This window comes from Notechis scutatus, chromosome 7 (genome assembly GCF_049901735.1).
Source record: "Notechis scutatus isolate UNSWTSFEM ecotype Mainland chromosome 7, rNotScu1.2, whole genome shotgun sequence".
NCBI classification, from domain to species: domain Eukaryota; kingdom Metazoa; phylum Chordata; class Lepidosauria; order Squamata; family Elapidae; genus Notechis; species Notechis scutatus.
The window spans coordinates 723,786-742,366 of NC_142015.1; the positions used below are offsets into that span (position 1 = coordinate 723,786).

Below are 18,581 nucleotides of genomic sequence, written 5' to 3' on the forward strand. Positions count from 1 at the left end.
CACAGCCCTAGCTTGTGTTTTTTTTTCATGCCGTGCTGCTTGCTCATCCCTTCTCCTTCCCTTCCGGACAGAACGATGTGCAGCTTCGACAGCAGGTTGTGCCACAGCTGAACACAAAAGGCTGAAACATGTCTTATCGAGGGAACGAGCGTGATTTTCAAACCTCGGCACGGAGGATGGGGACCTCTCTGCTTTTCCAGCTCTCAGTCCACGAGAGGGAACTGGACTTGGTCTTCCTGGACCACAGCTATGCCAAGCCCTGGAGTGCCCACCCTGATGCCAGTAATGCTCGTCCCACACGCCTGCTGTTCGTCACCCCCAAGCGACATCAGGACAATAGCGCTGCGTGAGTTCTATCTCTCTCTCTTTCTTTCTCTGCCTTCTGTGTGGTTGAGCTGAACATTTAATGGGACCAACACTTGACCAGGCCATATGTACTGAGCCGATGTTATTTCGAGTGCTGCACGTACTGCCTGGGTGCTGATTTTCATAAAGCTCCTAAGCCATTAAAGAGGAACAGAGGGTTACAAAATGCTCCTTATCTTGAAACTGCGGTATCTCTTTCCAGGGAGGCCGATGTTCCTATTGATGTAGAAACAGTGACACCAACACCTGTGCCCCTCTATGACAACCAGAAAGCCCGAACTGTGATGAATGAGTGTGAACGCCACGTGATTTTTGCCCGTACAGACACTGATACACCTCCTCCACCTGAGGACTGGGAGGAACATATGAACAGGTATAAAAATGAGTGGCAGGAAGAAAGCCCTTAGAACTGCTGATGTGGCCTCTATCTTGATGATGGTGTTTCTGATCTGAGTATAATTTGGGGACATACAATATTAGAGGTGTAAATTTATTTTGAATTTCAAAAGATGCTTCTAGTCATCTCAGATTATACTCTGAACTATGCATAGTTCTAATCATGTTAATGATTCATGTTTTATTATAATGATGACTGTGATAAATATAACTTTGCTTATTATTTAAATGACACTATACTGATAATGTGTAGTGAGGGGTCCTTGGTGCTCTCTGAGCTTGCTTGTTTTCTTGCAAAATAAAACTTTTCTTGTTTTATAACCCAAACTAGGTTACATGATCAATGCTAGTAAGGAGTGATGTTTGCTGTCCTTTTATATTCCGGTGTTTTGCCTGTCTGTGGTGGGTGGGGACGGTCTTAGGGATTCTTTCTTTGGCTGTTTACTAATGGCTCTTTGGCAGTTTCTTGATTGGGGTGTTGTTTACTTGATCGTTGGTCTGAAGTTGACTTTGGAGTTAATCTATACTGATCTGGGTGCTGATTACCGGTTGAGAGGAATCTTTGTTCTCTTTTGGGCTGGTTGATTTTTTTCTTTTGCATAGTTTATTTTATTTTATTTATTTATTTATTTGGTTTGTCAATTGATTACAAGATAATAGGTATAAGTAAAAACATAGTTATGAATACATGGATGCATATAAGAAAAATAAAAGAAACAATAGGACAAGGACGGTAGGCACGTTGGGGCGCTTATGCCCGCCCCCTACAGACACCTCTTAGGAAAGGGGTGAGATCGATAGTAGAAAGTCTAATAGCCTATAGATGTTGTTAATGTTATTGATGGCTGATTTGTCAGAGTGCCAGGCTTCTAGATATTCCCCAGTGTTTTTGGACTTGGCCTGGTCTAGGTGGAAACTATGATTAAATCTGTCTATAGAGTTACTTCCATGGAAGAAGAAATATGAGGTACTGTTGTACTAAAAGGATCGGTACAACTTAATGCAGCTGTGCTACTCTGGAGAAAACTACTCTTCAGTTTACTTCTGATATTTAAATGGAAAACTCTTCATTGCCACGGCACGGGCACGGCTGTGGGCTTCCTCCAGGGTGGGAGGCATCCGTGCACAAACCCCCACGTGCTGCGAAGAGGACGCTGCGGCTTTAGGAACCAACACTTTGAGCTCCCCTTCCACTTGGTAGGCCCAGGCCTATCTTCCAGTTGGGAAAGGGCCACGGGAGCATGGCGGTCACTTTCTCAAGGTGCCAGCAATTGCCTCGAGGCAGTAGAGCTCACTCCAGGTTTAAATGAATCCTAATTCTCCATGTTTAGATGCACAGCAAACCTTGGCGATTTGAGGGGGTAACCTTCCTGTTCCCTTCCTTGTCTTTGCCTGCAAAAAGCGAGGACAGAAGTAGATTCTCTGTTAGTCTGACGCAAGCCTGAGCTAGAAAGGTCTCATGCACTCCTGATTTTGTCAGCAGCTGGACTTTATAAGGGAGTCTTTCCTTTACAGATCAGGCTGGACAATGGCCCAAAACAAGCTGTTCAACAAGATCCTCAAAGCCTTGCAGTCTGACCGGCTGGCCCGATTAGCTAACGAAGGGGTAAGGATCTCCTGGCTCTTGCGGCTGCTCCGTCATGCTGGAACACGCCAGAATCTGAAGTGTTGTTCTCCTCCCTATTTTCTCTTCATCCCTGCCTTTTATCCGGTTGGATCTGGGTGCTCCTGGTTCACCCCCAAGCTTGACAAGAAGGGCTGCGATGCCATTAACTTAGTGAGGACTCTCTTTTTTTTCCCCCTTCCTTCCTTGGTTGCTTCCCGCAAGGCCTGCAATGAGCCCGTGCTCCGAAGAATAGCGGTGGACAAATGCGCTCGGCGTGTCCGGCAGGCTTTGGCAAGCATCAGTTGGGATGCCAAGCTGATCCAGTGGCTCCACTCCACTCTGGTAGAAACCCTCAGCCTGCCCATGCTGGCTGCGTATCTGGACGCCCTGCAGACCCTCAAGGGAAAGGTGAGCGAAGGGCTTGGAAGCGGGGAGAAGGGGGGGCCTTCTTCCAGGCCTTGGATTCCAGGGGTCCCCCCTGTGGAGCAGGGGCGTCAAGCTCGATTCCATGGAGGGCCGCACCAGGTTGTGTTTGACCTCAGCGGGATGGGGGGGGGCATGACCAGCTCGAGGTCACTAAACAGGCTCCCAAGCTCCATTTCCGGCTGTGATGGCCGCCTGCCACCCTCTGCCAGGGAAAAGGCAGCTGGGAAGGACTGTGGGCCAACTGACCCTGTGGGCCGGCCCCCAGGCCTTGAGCAGGACCCCCGCCCCGCTGCTGTATAGGAAATCCTCTCCTTTTCGGCAGAAGAACCCAGGGTGCCAGTTCTGACATTGTACAGGTAGTCCTCAATTGACAGCCTTCATTGAGAGCCCAAAATTTCTGTTGTTAAGCGAGACATTTGTTAAGTGAGCTTTGCCCCATTTTACGACCTTTCTTGCCACCGCTGTTAAGTGAGTCCCTGCAGTTGATAAGCTCGTAACACCGTTGTTCAGTCATCTGGATTTCCCCGTTGACTTTGCTTGTCGGCAGTTCGCCAAAGGGGGGGGGGGAATCGGGGGACCTTGGGAAAGAGCAACGGCCGTAAGCGTGAACCACTCGCCGAGCATCTGGATTCCGATCACCTGATCCTGGGGCTGCAAAGGTCATCGGTGTGAAAAATGATCGTAAATCACTTTTTTCATGCCGTTGAATCTTTGAACGGTCATGAAATGAACTGTTGTAAGTCGAGGACTGCCTGGATTGCATTTTTTGCATTGTAACATGGAGGAGGAGGAGGAGAGACCAACGGGAGGGTGTTACGTGTATATCAGCATAGCTGGCTGAGGAACTCTGGGAGTTGAAGTCCACAAGTCTTAAAGTTGCCAAGGTTGGACACCCCTGGTGTATATGAAATACCCCCCCTACCCCCCCCCCCCCAAAAGGAGGACTGGTGTCCTCACAAGAGCCGGTGGAGAATGGTTTGTTCCAGAGAATGAACTTCCTTCCTTCTAAGAGGGGCGGGTTTTGTTCTGTTTTTCCCATTTGGCCGCACATAAGAATGATGCTTGAGACTAAGGAGAGGGCGATGGGTGCCAGCAGAGTCAAGAGCAGGGGGTCCAGAGAAGGTTCTGGGCCTCCACCACCTGTCTTGTTGCTGGGTTTCAGATTCCCTCCCTGATTGACCGGATGCTGCTATCTTCAACGGCAAAGACTGGCGCAGCCGGTGCCGAGGCCTTGTCCCTCTTGCTGAAGAGGCCCTGGGATCCAGCCATCGGCGTCCTTTCCCATAACAAGCCAGTAAGTGCGCAAGAGGCCTTAAGAAAAGGAGGGAGCCAAGTGACGCCGTTATGAATAAACCACTCGGGACAAGACGAACCGTCCTGTCCAGACAAGGGCTCCCGTGTGGGCAAGCATACAAACCAAGCAAGAATCAGTTCCGCGTTGTTCTTAACAACAGAGACAAGGTTAAAAATAAAAGGCCCTTCCATACCAATATGCTCTGGCAGCTTTACACCCGTTTTGGCATGCCCTGTTTCCTTTGGGTCAGATTGGTGGTCAGCAGAAGCCCAGGACTCTAGTCACTGTTCTAGATCAGGGGTTTCCAACCTCGGCCACTTTTAAGACTTGTGGGCTTCAACGCCCAGAGTTCCTGAGCTAACACGACTGGAGGAGGAACTCTGGGAGTTGAAATCCACAGGTCTTAAAGGGGCCGAGGTTGGAAACCCCTGATCCAGAAGGCTGTCTTCTGCTGTGTCCTTCAATGGTCAACAGAGGAGTGTTGATCGACAGGCGCAAGAGAGGCTTCCTCTGGGAAGGAAACTGCAGAGGCTGACGTGAGTTGGGATTCAAGGAGGCCGAAGAAATGCTCGCCTGCACCCACTCAGCCATTTCTCTGGGCAAACCTCCTGGGAAGCCAATTTAATGCTTGGAAAAAGTTTTCTCCCCAAGCCTGCAATGAGGCTGAGAAACGGAATCCCTAGAGGCAGCGCCTGAGCTGGAAACGGCTCAAAGAACAGACTCCGGGCGTGTTTAAGCCACGGGGTCTCTTGGATCTATGGGGTTTTTCTCTCCTCTCCAGAGCAAGTTGCCCGGCTCTCCCCTCATCCTACTGGCATCGTCTGGACCCTCCAATTCCATGTTCCCCACTTCTCGGCGGCATCGGTTCTGGCAGTCGCAACTCTCGTGCCTGGGAAAGGTTTGCACCATTTTGGCGCCCTGAAGCCGAGTCCTTGGTTAAGGCGCAGACCTCGGTTGGCAAGGGTGGGGAGGCAGGGAAAGCAGCCGCTAGGTTTGCATCTGAGACTGCGGGGGCCGCTTGCCTTCTCTCCCCCTTCTCCCCCCAATTCACCTGCTATCCTGGAGGTGTGTGAAGGCGGAGCAAGAATCCGTCAGCCTGACTTTGGCCTCCAGCGGCGACATAACTCAGCGCAGCCCTGGTTGTTTCTGTGCTGGATGCCCGTGCAGCTTTTCTCCTTCTGGGGACGCTCTGGTTTTTCTTCCTCTCAGATATAACTTTCTGTCTTCCAGCCTGAGCTAAACTTGCACAAGCAAAGAGCGTCAGAAACGCAGAGGTCGGAAGCTGGCCCAGCAGGGGGGCAGCTTGGCACAAATTCACCTGGGGTGTCAGTTTTTCTCACCCCTAAACCAGGAAACCCTTATGAGAGCCATTCCTGCTTTGGGGCTACTGCAGGGCCCCTGACGTATTTATAATTAATACAGTATTCATCAATACTACATATTTATTTGCTTCAACGTATTTGTCCACCCGTCACAAACAAGTGGCTCTGGGGGGCTAACAATTAAAAAAAGAAAAGAAAAAACACCAGAAAGTCCAAAACAAACAATTGGCAGGCGAGATTAGAAAGGGAACAGAAACAACCAGTATTGCAGCCGTTGCGCATGCTCCAGCCAGGGCGGGAATTCTCAGTCCCAAGGATGCTTGGAAGAGAGATGAGAATGATAACAACACAGCCGCCTCTTTAGGGCCTTGTGGCAGTGGAACATGGCGGCTCGAGTCTGACTGTGGCTTCTTCTTTCCGGCTACCAGGTGATCCCAGTCACTACCCACTTAATGAACAACGGCAGCGGAGTTGGGGTGTTGCAGTGCCTAGAACATATGATTGGCGCCATGAGAGGCAAAGTGATGGAGGTGAGGCAGGCGCCCTGTGTGAATCCAGATCAATTCCCTTGGCCCTCCTTCATTTGGTGGTTCAAAATAAGCTGCTAGCTGTGATCTTCTAAAGAGGCCCAATGGTTTGGCTTCTCTCTCTCTCTCCCGCCAGATCCACAACCATTTCTCTCACAAGCCAGTCATCCTGATTGGATGGAACACGGGGGCTCTGCTGGCCTGCCACGTAAGTCTCTTTCCTCCCCCGTCCTTCGGTCCCAAGGCCGGTCACTCTGTCCTGACGTAAACATTAGGAGGTAGGACAGAGGCCCCTCTGGAAAACGTTGCTGAATTACTCAGGGGGCCGTTATATTAACCATCATGTTATCAAGTGAGCTTTCAGAATGATTGATCTCAGGACAAAACGGGCTTGCGTGCTGCCCCAAAGACTTCATGGTGCAAGGGATTACTCTGATTGAGGCATTTTAAGGCACATCAGGCCAAGAAGGCAGTCCTCAGTTAATGACTGTTGTCAGTAACTAAATTCCACGGTCATTAGGCGAGGCCAGCTTCCCACCACCAAAGTTAGTGGAGAAGCCGCAGAAAGTGGCAAACCCCAGGCCCGCAGGCAGGCAGGCAGGGCAGGCGGGTGGGCAGGCAGGGCAGGGCAGGGCAGGCGGGCGGCTGCAGCACAGGCGCAGGGAGGCGAAGGAGAGTCTTGGGTGGGGGGAACTCACTGCAGCGATGGGCGGCCTTCCCTGCCAGCCTCCCCACCGGCTTCCTCACTTGGAACAAATTGCCCTCGGGTCAAGGGCTACTTGCCGTTGCTTTTTCTCTTGTTGCCCCATGGCTATTGTGATACAAAACGCCAATGGGGGGGTGGGAGCCTTTAGGCCTTTTGTGAACTACAAAAGTGGTTTCTCTCCAGCTGCGGCAGCCGTTGCCTCTTCCCCTGAGAGGCACAGTGTATATACCTGGCAGGCCAAACCAGCCTATAGGTGAGCTTAGGGCACCTCCCTAAGGAATCGACAGGCCCTCCTCCTCCGTGAGCATCTCAGCCCCCCACCGAATTTGCTCCCTGGTTTTCCTCCGGAGGCAAAACAGCCATTTCTTTAGTTGCAGGAGCCAAGGTGGCTGTGCTGGCCTCACCTGGTCCAGAGCTTGTGGGCCTGCAGGCTCACCTGTGGCCCCTTTTGTTTCCCCATCCAGGTGTCCGTGATGGAAGACGTGGCGGCAGTTGTGTGCCTCGGATTCCCTCTCTTGACAATAGACGGACCCAGAGGGGTAAGAATGAAATGGGGCGCTGGGAAGAACGTTCTTGATTTCTGGTTTTAATCGCCTTCTTCATCTTGCTGTTTTATTTTATTGCCAGCTTTGCACTGAAACATTCTGCAGGTGGTCTCCCTTCTTTCATCAGGGCAATACTAAGAAGATTATTTCTTGTTGTTAAAGTTGCTAAGCTGTTTGCGACCCCGTGGACCACAGCATGCCACCCCCACCCACCCCCCATTCTCCATTGTCTCCCCAAGGCTGCCCAGACGCCTGCCCGCTGCGTCCGTGGTGCTCCCTGGCCGTCTCATCCTCTTCCCCCACTCCCTCCTCCTCTTGCTTTCAGTGGGAGAACGACAGCATCTCTCACATTGGCTGTGAAATGCTCTCTCTCCACTGCAACAACTTCCGAAAACTTTTGTCTTGGGGCGCAGGATGTCGACGACCCTCTTCTGGACATGAAGGCGCCGGTTCTCTTCGTGATTGGCCAGAACGCTCTCCAGTGCAACACGGAAGCCATCGAGGATTTCCGGGAGAAGCTGCGGGCGGAAAACAGCCTGGTAGTGGTAGGAGGGGCCGACGACAACCTCAGGTGGGGGAGCACACCACACCCCTTTTCTCTGAGTGGCAGGCACAGGAAGGGCCCTCCTGAAGAAGGCTGGGGGGGTCTTCCTGAGCTCTCCGGCCTTACTTCAAGGCCGGATATTTGGGGGAATAAATGAGGAGGAATGGAGCTTACAAGAAGATGGAGGTGGACGATTGAATAACAATAGATCCCACCTTCACCCCCAGACCCCTCTTGCCTCCATCCTCCCTAGGCGTCCTTGGCTTCAATGTCCGATTGTAACTTTTATGTTTTAACTCTGTGTGTGAGTGTAAGCCGCGCAGAATTACGCTATGGTAAGATGGGCAGCCAATAAAGGTTATAATTAATAAATGAGTAAATGTATGTATTTACCTATGTACATATATATGAAGGGCAGGCAGTCTGAACCCAACTGAAAACAGTTGAAAGCTGAAAATAATAAGTTTCTGCAATGCCAATTTCTTTGGGGAAAAAAATAGCTTTTGTGTTGTTGGTGTGGTGCACACGGATCTGTGCGCATGCAGGCAAGAACCACCTGCCAAGTTGAGGGAAATGGCTGCCTGAGTTGTCCCCGGCTGTTTCGGCTTTCTGATGCTGAAAAGTTCTGAGGAGGGAGAAGGGAGAGCGGAGAGCTTTGAAGGTGGCCAAATGTAGCCTGGATTGGCCACCCCACCCCCTGCGTTGTAAGGAGGAGGGAGGTCCTGCTGTTGGAAGTGACCAGGAGGAGGAGGAGGAGTCCTGCTTGTGTGTGTTTTCGTTTTCATGACTTAGTCTACCTGGAAGGGCTGGCAGGTGAAGGGAAGGGACAACATCCTTTGGATGTTGACAAGCTGTTTATTTTTTAACAGGATAAGCAAAGCCAAAAAGAAGTCGGAAGGCTTGACCCAAAGCATGGTGGACAGGTGCATCCAGGTGAGAGCAGCTGCCTCTTCTCTGCCAGGGTGGGGTCCCCCGTGGCTTGAACTTTATCCCCCATTTCTTCTTCTGGGACCCCCCAGAACTGCCTCTCCTCTTTTGGGGACACCTTGGACTGGCAGGGAGATCTCACTGAAGGGCTGGCTTTGCAGGATCACCTCTGCAGGCAGCCCTCGACTTACAGCAGTTCGTTTTATGACATTTTTCACATGGGTAGCATCCTCATGGTCCTCAAAACTCAGAGGTCTGGCAATTGACTTGTACTTACGACGGTTGCAACATGCCCCTTTTGCGCCTTTCGGATCAGCAAGATCGGCTGGGGACACCAGATTCACTCGATAACTGTGGCAAGAAAGGGGGCCAAAGTTCACTTAACGGACGTTCCACTTAGCGACGTAAATCCCGGGCTCGTTGGTGGCCGAGGACTGCCTGTCCTTTAGAGCCTGTGCAGAGACGCGGCTGCTTCTTCCCTCCCTCTGCAGGACGAGATCGCTGACTTTCTGACGGGGGTGCTCACCCGAGCCGACAGCCACACCGGCCCTGATCCTCGGGAGCTGGACATGGAGAAGAAGAAGAGAACCGCCCGGGAGGCGGCGAGGCGGGATCTCTCCTTCGACCTGCCCGACAGGAACAGCCGGCCGGCCTCTCCGGCCGCCAAAATCCCGGCTTCACCTTCTGGGTCAGAGGTGAGGGAAGTAGCCGAGGGCACTCGGGGAGGGAGGGCAAAGGAATGTCCCTCCCCACCCCAGGCCCCGAGCCAAGGCTGGGTAGAAGAGAGAGCTGGCGTTCGAGTTCCTGGAGCAGAGGCATCCCATCGGCTGCAGCCGGGATTCTGTACATTTGGGGTGGGATCTATAGCTGACAGGGGTCCCCAGACTTGCCCACTTTAAGACGTGTGGGCAGTTGAAGTCCGGGTGTCTTAAAGCGGCCGAGTTTGGAGACCTCCGACCGCGCAGGGTGGCTTTCCTGCAGCTTTTACTTGGAGAGGATCCCATTCTGAGTTCCTTGCAGGTTGCCTGGAGATGGAAAAACCCAGTCAAGCGTTATATATGGGCAATAATGAAGCTGGGAAAGCAAAGCATTTCCAGGCAAGGAAGACCAATCTCAGCCTTTTCCCTGCGGGGCCACCGCCTGGCTTGGCCGTCAAGCTGCCCTCGGGAAGGTGCTCGCTGAGCACTGCTGCCCTTCCGTGTTGCCCCTCTGTGGGACGCGGCTGGAGGAGCAAGGCTGGGAGACGGACAGAAGGGCCGGGTTGGGGGTGAGTCCTTCTCCGCGTGCCGCCAGGTCTCTTTCCGACCGGAAGTTCTCGCTCTCTCCTCTTAGGAATTCTCCAGTGTCTCCAGCAGCCCCACCTCCAGCCCCAAGGCGAAAATGGCCGTGGCTTCGCTTCAAAAGTCCAGCCAGGTTGGTGCCAGCCAGTTGCTGAAAAGGTCTGTGCAGCGGATGGAAGGAGCGGTGATGTACAGGCAAGCCTCAGGTAAGGCCGAGCCCCTGTGGTGGTGCTGCGGATGGGCCACCTCCAGGTGGCTTTTTCCTCCGGGGGGATACCAGTGACAGCTTGGGAGCAGAGGCCAGGTGACAAACTACGGTAGGCAGAGCCAAAGGCCCCCTCTGGGATGTTGGCCTGAGCAAGTGGAGCCCGGAGAGAGTAGCTGCCCCCCCCCCCATGGATTCCCTTCACCGGCTGCTATGGGGCAGAGCTGGGCCTGCTCTGCTGCTCTGCTTTTTCTCTGAACATGGCAAAAGGTTGTTAGTGTGGTGAGAGGCATGAAGATGATGAGGATGAAGAGGAAGAAGACTTCCCAAATGAGCAGAATCCGTTCAATTGTACGCTCAACAAGACGGGGAACCTTTGGCTAAACACGATCAGAATTCTTTAGGGATGAGGGGGATGCTGAAACTTCTCCCAGGACGTGGAATCACTCTTTAGTGGGAAACCCAGGAGTTACATACAGCTCTTACATGACTAGCAGTCACTAAGTGAAAACCGTCCCAGAGTTGCTTGCAACCCAGAACAGCTGCTCCCTCCCCCCTCTCCCGCCCCGGCCGGTCAGGGAATCACATCTTGGGTGCTTGGCGACCAGCCTGCCTTTATGGCTGTTTGCAGTTCCTCACAGTCACACGACTAGGGTGTTTGGTGGGGTGTTTTCTTTTGCCAGAAATGGACATTTTGCTGGTTTCCAACACAGAAATGCCATTGGGTATAATGAGCTTCTTGAACTACGCCATGTTTGCTTAACAGTCACGGCATTCATTTAACAAGCCCTGTATTTGTTTAACAGCCACTTCCAAAAAGATTGTAAAATGAGCTACAATCATATAGTGACCTGCTTAATGACTGTCACAATTTATAGCCCTAATTCCAGGCTCAGTTACGGTCCCAAGTCGAACGTTACCTGTAATTCATTGCCTCTTTTTCTCATTAGTCCCCTTGTGGGCCAGAGTGTTTTTCCGGCTACTCTATTCTGTTAGTTTCAGATGGATATCTAAGCATTTGTTTTGTTTTAAACCTCAGTCACTTACAAATGCAATATGTACACTTGTTCAAGCCTCTAGATTTTGTTTGCATGAGAGGCAGAACCATAAATAACACACTCCAAACCAGGTCTACTGAAGGACAAATAATGGAGTTCAGTGCAGCTCCCCTCTGAGAAAGTGGTAGGAGGTTCTGAAAAAGCACGGAAGGATGCTGGTTGTGGCTAGATTTGATTTCAGTCATCCTGAGTCCATACAAGTTTGATCTACTTGGGCGAGAGCTTTGATTTCTGATTACAGAATAACTTTAAATCTTTGGAATGGGTCTTCCCTTTATTATTAACCCAGTTACTATATTATTAACCCATCATAAGAGTTACTTGTGCTTTGAAGGCAAGAAAGAATCCTAGACGTTTTGTTAGAAATAGGTTAGGATTGGGCTCTAAGAATGAGCTATTTGAAGTCCATCGCTCCAGGGTGTAGTGGTCTGTGGTGGGACCTGACCTGCTCGTCACGAGCCTCTCTGGGTGTGGACCTTCCGTCTCTACCCTTCATTGTAAGAGAGCCCTGGCCAGAAAGTTGTGGCTCATGTAACCGATCTCCTCGCTGAAAGCTGCAGAGATTCTGCAGGCAGAGATGAGGAGTCCTGGGGCTTCCTTGTGCAAGCGGCATCTAGAAAGCCGCCGATGGGCCAAGGGCATACACCTCTGGGTGCACACCTGTTCAGTCCTCCCCCCGTATCCTTCTCTCCTCAGAGCTGTCCCCGGACGCCGGGGAGAAAGAAGAGCTTCGGAGGCAACTCAAGAGGCACCAGGCCTCCAGCCCCACCCACGGCATCAAATCTTCCAAGCGAGCCAAAATTAAGGTGACTATCGTCTCTCACGGAGAAGCTGCTGGCTCCGGAAATGGCACCTCCTTGGATGGACCGCCAGAAAGTGAGTCCTGAGGCCCGGAGCCACGTCTTACCCCTACCTGGAGACGCGCAGTGCAGAAGATGTTGTCCCTGCTATCCCAGGTTTTCCTTTGTTCTGGTCCACTGTGAGCCAAGCGTGTTTGGTCTGGGGGCTGGATTCCTATCTGGGATGGGAATCTCCTGAAATCCTGCATTTTCCAGCCTGCGGAGACTGGGTGGTGAGCTTGTTCTAAAGAATATTTTAGCATGGCAGCTTGTGACATTTCTTAGCTGCGGTTTTGATTTTGTGGGTGTGAAGTGTGTTGCTGTGGTTTGTGAGACGTAAATGTAACCATACAGCTCATTACAGAGACAAGGGGACAGGTGGCGTTAGGCGTTGCAAAACAGAAGGTTTTTGTGAATTTTGATCGACGAGAAGCAGGTCATGGCTCAGAAAAGGTCTTCCCTGGTTCTAGAAGATGCTGCTGAACCCCATTATCCTCTCCCATGATTTGTTTAGCGAAATGCTTTGTGTTTTGTGAGTTGCATTTCATCGCGTAGCGAAGGTACTTGACGGATAGCAGAAGGAAACTTCACGGAACCTGCCTAGGTTTTTAAACACTCGGATTGAGGGGTCTAGTCGACTTTCAGCCGTGTCCTTGCATGGCTCCCCAAAAGGAACGTGCCAGCATTGCCCTCCCAAGTATTCTCTTTAGAAGGGCCAGCGCTTCCATGGACACACGCTCAGCCTTTCGCATTGGGAAAAGGCCTTTGTTTTAGTCAGCCTTTTCTGCATAACCTGCTTTTGGGTGTGGTCACAGCAGGAGCCGTTGCAGACCGAAGGGTCGTCCTGAGTGAGGTTAAGGCTCTGGGCTTCTTCCCGCCCTTCTACAGCAGCCCTTCATGTGGAGCAGGACTGAATAAAGCGGCCTCAGCACTCTGGGGCCCGGAGACTTCCAAAGCTGGACAACATTATACTTTCGAAAATCTGCCTGAATACTAAAATATTTAACGATAGACTTTTTTTTTTCAACCATACAAATTAACTCATTTGTATTCGGTCATTGAAGCATAAATTTATCAGCTTTGAAAGTCTCAGGTTTTTTTTTAAAATGTAATTATCCAAACTTTATTTCTCTTTACAGAAAATAATGAAATGCAGAAGTAAACTTGAACCAAACAAGAATTCCCTCTTACCATACGTGGACAGGAGGAATGAGCAAGACCATTTTTTTTATTTGTATCCAAACACTGCAATAAATACATAATTTTAACTCATTTCTGTTCCTGTGTATTTTATAAATATTTTAGGAGAATGCTGACCAAGTAAAACGATTAAGATAAGTCCTGCTGTGAGTGACTGACTGATGAGAAGAGGTGTTTGGGTAGAGAAGGAATCTGGAAGAAGCGATAGTTAGTAGAGCAGCTGTATCTCATTTAGGAAGGCAGGGGCGGAGCTTCGTTTGATTTCTTGCATACTGTGTAAAGGCTGGACTTTGGGTGAGCAACACGGTATTGTGGTGTTTTGCATCTTTTTCACAGTTGCGCCAATTTATGACCTGCAAGAGGAACATAGGATTTTTTTTTTCTCAATCCTTTGTACACGTTGTTAGAACGAGGCTGATTTTGTACGTTAGGGTTACCTGATTCTTCTTCATCTCTATTTTTCATTTTGCAGTAGCTGCAGGAAAGCCTGTCGCGGTGACTTTGGGGCAGACGATGGCTGGCACAAAGGAGGGGACAGGATTTCTGGCCACTTCGACGTGAGTATCTGCAGGCACAGCCCAGATTCCTGGTTTAGATGACTTTAAAAGGAGAAAAGCCTCCACTCGCTCTGGGCGGCTCCTTTATGCTGCCTTCGGATGAGAAGCAATAGACCCCACGGAACAGTCACCGGATAGCCTTTCTTCCCTGGGGGCAAAGCTTCAGCAGGGACTTGTGAGGAGGATGGATGACGTTCATCTCCTTTTAATGACCCCGTCATCCTTTGCCCGGTGGAGCCTGGGCAACTGAATGGAGCTGAGTGCTTCCTGGCCAGATGCCCTTCCTGTCACCAGTGTGGAGTTTTATTCAGGCAGATAGATTCTCAGTGTGCCCAGAGCGAGGGAAATATCTGCCTCCTGATTGTGAGGCGGGAGCTCCACCTCGAGGCCACCGCACCACTCGTGAGGATGGAGGACAATGTCTGCCTCTTTTTAACGGGGCATTGGCCTGATCTAGCAAAACTCTTGTTTTTGAGAGAGGTGTGTGTGTCATGTGTCAATTGTGTCCACACTGGAACTTATCAGAAGAAATGCTGCAATCCAGCCGCACCAAGAGAAGGCCGGTGTGTAACCGAGAGCAGGTGCTCTATGCAGGCCAGCTGAGACTCGGGGAGTATTTTGTGTGCAAGCAGCCCCACAGCTGCCGAGGCCAACAGCTCCTTTGTGCCAGGAGGTCTGTGTGCCTCACCCACCCAGCTGAGCTGCCTCAGACGAAGCCCAGTCACTGCGTTTCCGTTTCCTAGGCCGAGTCCTGCCACAGACGGCCCCTCCTCCATCAGTTCCACACCCTCTGTTACGATCCCGAGCAGCACAGCTCCCAGTGCTTTCCACGCTCTGCAGAACAGACTGGTGGCCAGTGGCACCTCCTGCTTGCAGGCCCAATCTGCCGGTGCGCTCCCAGGTAAGCGGCAGGCGGTGATTCTGCCAGGGAAAGGCAGCCCTCAGAGGGTGGTGTGTGTGTGTGGGAAGGCTTCCTTGTCTTTAGCCAGATTTGGAGACCGCTTGGCCAGGGCGGCATTCCTGGCATAGTCCCAGGGGAGCAGACGCCTCTCCTAGTCTCTCTCTCTTAACTGTATCGTGTCTATAACTCAACTCAAATGGAAACAAGGGCAAAGGTAGCAGCTTTTGTAGAAGCTCCGATTCCCTTTCAGAGGGACTCCAGAGCAAGTGTGAAGCTGCCCCCCATGTGCAATGCCAATGAATGGGCCGGCAGGCTGTCCTGGGGGGGCCGTGCCTAGAGGAGCACCTGGCGGTCCTGGGCTGCAGCTTCTCTCTCCTCCTTCTTTTCAGGGGCCGCTTCAGCCAGCAGCCTTCTGCAAGGCTTGAGCTTCAGTCTGCAGGACATCAACACCAAGCCCGCTGCTCTTCCAGCCGGTGTTGCCGCTGCTGGGTCCTTGGCACAGGTAAGCAGTGGAGGTGGCCCGGGCCCAAGGGCAGCAGCTCAGGCCAACCGGCAGGAGGCGCCCAGTCTTAAAGGTTCTGGAATTTTGTAAGCTGGGTGAGAGCAGAGCTCAGCTGCAGCAGCGGGGCGGTGGCAATGCGAGCTGGTTTGGGGCCTTAAGCATTTACCCGCACACCCCCAGCCCTTTCGGTAGCTGGGAAAGGTGCGTTTTAATGGAGCGTGAAATAATGGGCAGGGTCCGATTTCAGCCGTGCAGGTTTAACCAAGTGGAAACCTGAGTGTGAAGCTGAAGAGAAGGTGAGATTTAGGGACGTTGCGACGAGTCTCCGCTTACGCAAAGGATGGAGGCGAATTATTCCCCCTTCGCCTTCTGGAGAATGTTTTTATTCTTCCTCTAGTCTACGGCTTCTTGGGCCAATTGGCTGCTTGGCACCTGAAGACCCGCGTGGGGCAGACGAAACGCTTTCGCTTACACTCTTGGAGGAAAACGTGTTGTGACCTATTCTCCTTCCCACCCTGCAGAACTCGAAGACTCCAGCACCCCTCCAGGGCCTGAGTGCCATCACGACCAGTGGAAGCACCCTTGTCCGGACGATCCCGGTAGCCACCTCTCTCTCATCCCTCGGAGCCTCGGCTAGCGGGAAGCCCACCACCATCCACCAGCTGCTTACCAATGGGGGGCTGGCCAAACTGGCAAGCAGCCTCCCTGGCTTGGCTCACATCTCTGGTCAGGGGACAGGTAAGAGCCCAGCTGCGGGGCAGAGCAAAAAGAAAAGTTATTCTTGGGCTGGCCGGCACTGGATGGCGGGTCTCCGTGACCCAAACAAGTTGAGAAGGGAATCCGCGTAAGGGAGCAGCCGAAGGGTTGGGGGCTGAACCGGGACCAGCTCCAGCAAAGCTTTCAGCCTGCTGTTGTTTGATATGGATCCGCCCATAGAAAAAGCCATGCCTTGTGGAGGGCCATGGAGACAAACCAAGGTACAGTGGCGGTGTTCGGGATGGAGGCCCAGCCTGGGACAGTATCCCACCCAGATCGCCTTCCTGTCCAGTCAGTGGGGCTCTTGGGGGAAGCGGCCCACAGGCTCCCTGCTGGAACGGCCTCCGGTAACTCTTGCCTCCCCATTGCCAGGCTTAAAGGCCCCGACCACCATCACGGTGACCCTCCGGGGACAGGCCAGTCGAGCCGCCACCCTTAGCCAGACCACGGTGGCAGCTGCCCAGGCACAGTTGGAGGAGCAGACGCAGCAGCTGCTGCTTCCCCCACCGCAGCCGCCCCAGGTAACGTGCCAGGCAGGGTGATTTGAGATTCTGCCTTTGGAGGGGACCGGGCAGGGGTGATTGGCATCTGCCCGGAGACCTGCTTCTGGATGGCCATGGGGTGACGCAGTGAAGAGCTGTACTTCCCTCTCCTAACTACGACTTGCTGGGATGGAGAGCGATGTGGTGTTTTGTCTTGCCTTATGCTCACCGCGGCGTTCTTTGCACCGACCACGGTTTTACTGGCCTCCCTTTCGGTTCATTGTGCCTGTCCCATTTTGCAGGTTGCAGATAATGCAGGTGGGAACCTGGCCTGCCCAGCTCCCGGCCCTATGCCTCCCAGTAAACGGTTGCCTCAACTGGACCTTGACAAAGCGCAGAGTGCCGAGAGACGCCCTGCTGACCCTCCGTCTCACCCGTCTTCAACGGTATCACTGGCTGTAGGTGAGAAAGAGCGACGGTCCTGGCTTGCTTTCCCTTCCTGCGGTTAAGCCACCTGGGATTTTATCTGTCCTCCTGTTAAATAGCACCCAAGAACAAAGGGTGGGTTCTTCTGATTTTAAATCTCTGGTTTATGTGACACTCATTGGATCCAACATCAACTTAGTTCTGACAGCTGCCCCTTCCCAGATTACACCTGTCATGACGAGTGTGCAACGTCCCAACTGTGTCCCTCCAGCTTCTGTTAACCGCAGCCAGCATCACCCGGGTGAAGCCTGGCACTAAACATGGTTTTATTGGCAATTCTGTACTGTTTTTGCACATTCTTAAGAAAAGGCCCCAAATCCTGGAGAGTTCACTTTTCTGACTTTCCTTGAATCACTGCCATATTTGCAGGTTCATCAAAATTATAAGACTAAAGACAACTCAGTTGTTGGAAGGCAGGTTGGGATGCTTGGTTGAGTTGAAGGCCGCTAGCAGCGGTCAGAGTAAGAATTGGAGAACCCTTTTTATCCGTCCGTGGAGGTTTCTCTGAGGAACCCAGGCCTACGATGCTCAGCCAGGAGCAAAATGATAGGGGTTGAATGTTGAACCGTCTCCTTTGTCCTCCTCGTCTAGTAACTACCACGAGCCCCATGAAGACCCTCTACGTTATGTCAGATGCGAAACTGTCGGCACTCACAAAATCCGTCATGGCAGAAGCTGCGTCTGCCCCCCTGAAAGCCACAGCTGTCCAAACAACTGCTGCTGCTGCTGCTGCTGCCTCCTCTACTTCCTCCTCCTCTCCTCCTGGAGCCGTGACCTTTGCCACCACGACGACCAGCAGCACACCTGGCAGCTTGGGGCAGCCTAAAGTGGGGCCCGTTCTGCAGTCGGCTTCCAAGACCGTGATCCTCACCTCTACGCTAACGGCTTTGAAGGCTGATCGGAGCCTGGGACCGAGAGGGGAGATGAGCCTGCCCAAGGGGCATGAACTTGGGACCATGGAAACTCTGGGCAGGGTGCCTTCTGTCATGGACGAGAGCAGCACCATCATCCACACCCGGGAGAGCCTCACAAACAGACACTTGCTTCCACAGGGTATGTTGCCTTCCGCAGCCGGCACCACGCTTATTACTTTGAGCAGCAACCTAGCCAGCTCCTCTGTCGTCCCCGCAGCTGGGGCTGCCCTCAGCCAGAAACCAGGACCTCCCACCATTTGATGTCGTTTTGGCTTTACCGTGGGAAATAAAATTTGGGGCACACCTTAGCATTCCTGGCTTCCATGACTAGAGGACACATTATTGGTTTCTTTGACCCTTTTAATAAACTTTTTGTGTGCATGTAGCACCTTTTAATTGCTCTCTAAAGGACTGGCCTATTTTTCACAAGTATTAAGTACAGACTAGAGGCTTCTATTTGGAGTTCTTGAGTGGACGTGCGGTGTGTATAAGGGAGGCATAATAACCATTTCATTATGGTGAGGTCAGGCTGTATTCAGTGCATCAGGCCCTTCCCAAATAAACTAGGGGAAATGGCATAAATGGAAAGGATCTCATGAATTGGAGGGGTGTTGAAAAATTTTATCTTGCTCAATAGCAGCCAGTGTTAATCTGCTTGCAAACTTCAGTCTTTTAGTATTTCAAGGGTGAGCAGAAATATTCCTGATATCTTTTTTTGAGTACCCACAAGCCAGTAAGACAG

The 18,581-nt window shown here is 52.0% G+C and overlaps 1 protein-coding gene across 4 annotated transcripts in view; it reads left to right on the plus strand.

Annotated features, from left to right (window-relative positions):
• The window catches only part of KANSL3 (KAT8 regulatory NSL complex subunit 3), a 19,860-nt gene extending 1,625 nt beyond the window's left edge, over positions 1-18,235 (plus strand). For 3 of the 4 annotated variants that reach the window (XM_026684718.2, XM_026684717.2, XM_087969563.1), the window contains exons 2-22: positions 72-346; positions 569-739; positions 2,278-2,368; positions 2,591-2,776; positions 3,957-4,088; positions 4,870-4,986; positions 5,839-5,940; positions 6,074-6,145; positions 7,108-7,182; positions 7,602-7,759; positions 8,602-8,665; positions 9,151-9,354; positions 9,992-10,145; positions 11,899-12,078; positions 13,714-13,798; positions 14,542-14,699; positions 15,089-15,201; positions 15,723-15,939; positions 16,330-16,478; positions 16,742-16,901; positions 17,517-18,235. In XM_026684718.2, coding sequence (XP_026540503.2) covers positions 129-346; positions 569-739; positions 2,278-2,368; positions 2,591-2,776; positions 3,957-4,088; positions 4,870-4,986; positions 5,839-5,940; positions 6,074-6,145; positions 7,108-7,182; positions 7,602-7,759; positions 8,602-8,665; positions 9,151-9,354; positions 9,992-10,145; positions 11,899-12,078; positions 13,714-13,798; positions 14,542-14,699; positions 15,089-15,201; positions 15,723-15,939; positions 16,330-16,478; positions 16,742-16,901; positions 17,517-18,100 — 3,390 coding nt within the window. In that variant the 5' untranslated portion in view covers positions 72-128 and the 3' untranslated portion in view covers positions 18,101-18,235. The remainder of the gene's footprint in view (positions 1-71; positions 347-568; positions 740-2,277; positions 2,369-2,590; positions 2,777-3,956; positions 4,089-4,869; positions 4,987-5,838; positions 5,941-6,073; positions 6,146-7,107; positions 7,183-7,601; positions 7,760-8,601; positions 8,666-9,150; positions 9,355-9,991; positions 10,146-11,898; positions 12,079-13,713; positions 13,799-14,541; positions 14,700-15,088; positions 15,202-15,722; positions 15,940-16,329; positions 16,479-16,741; positions 16,902-17,516) is intronic. The other variant, XM_087969564.1, reaches the window with a different exon arrangement.
• The last annotated feature ends 346 nt before the right edge of the window (positions 18,236-18,581 follow it).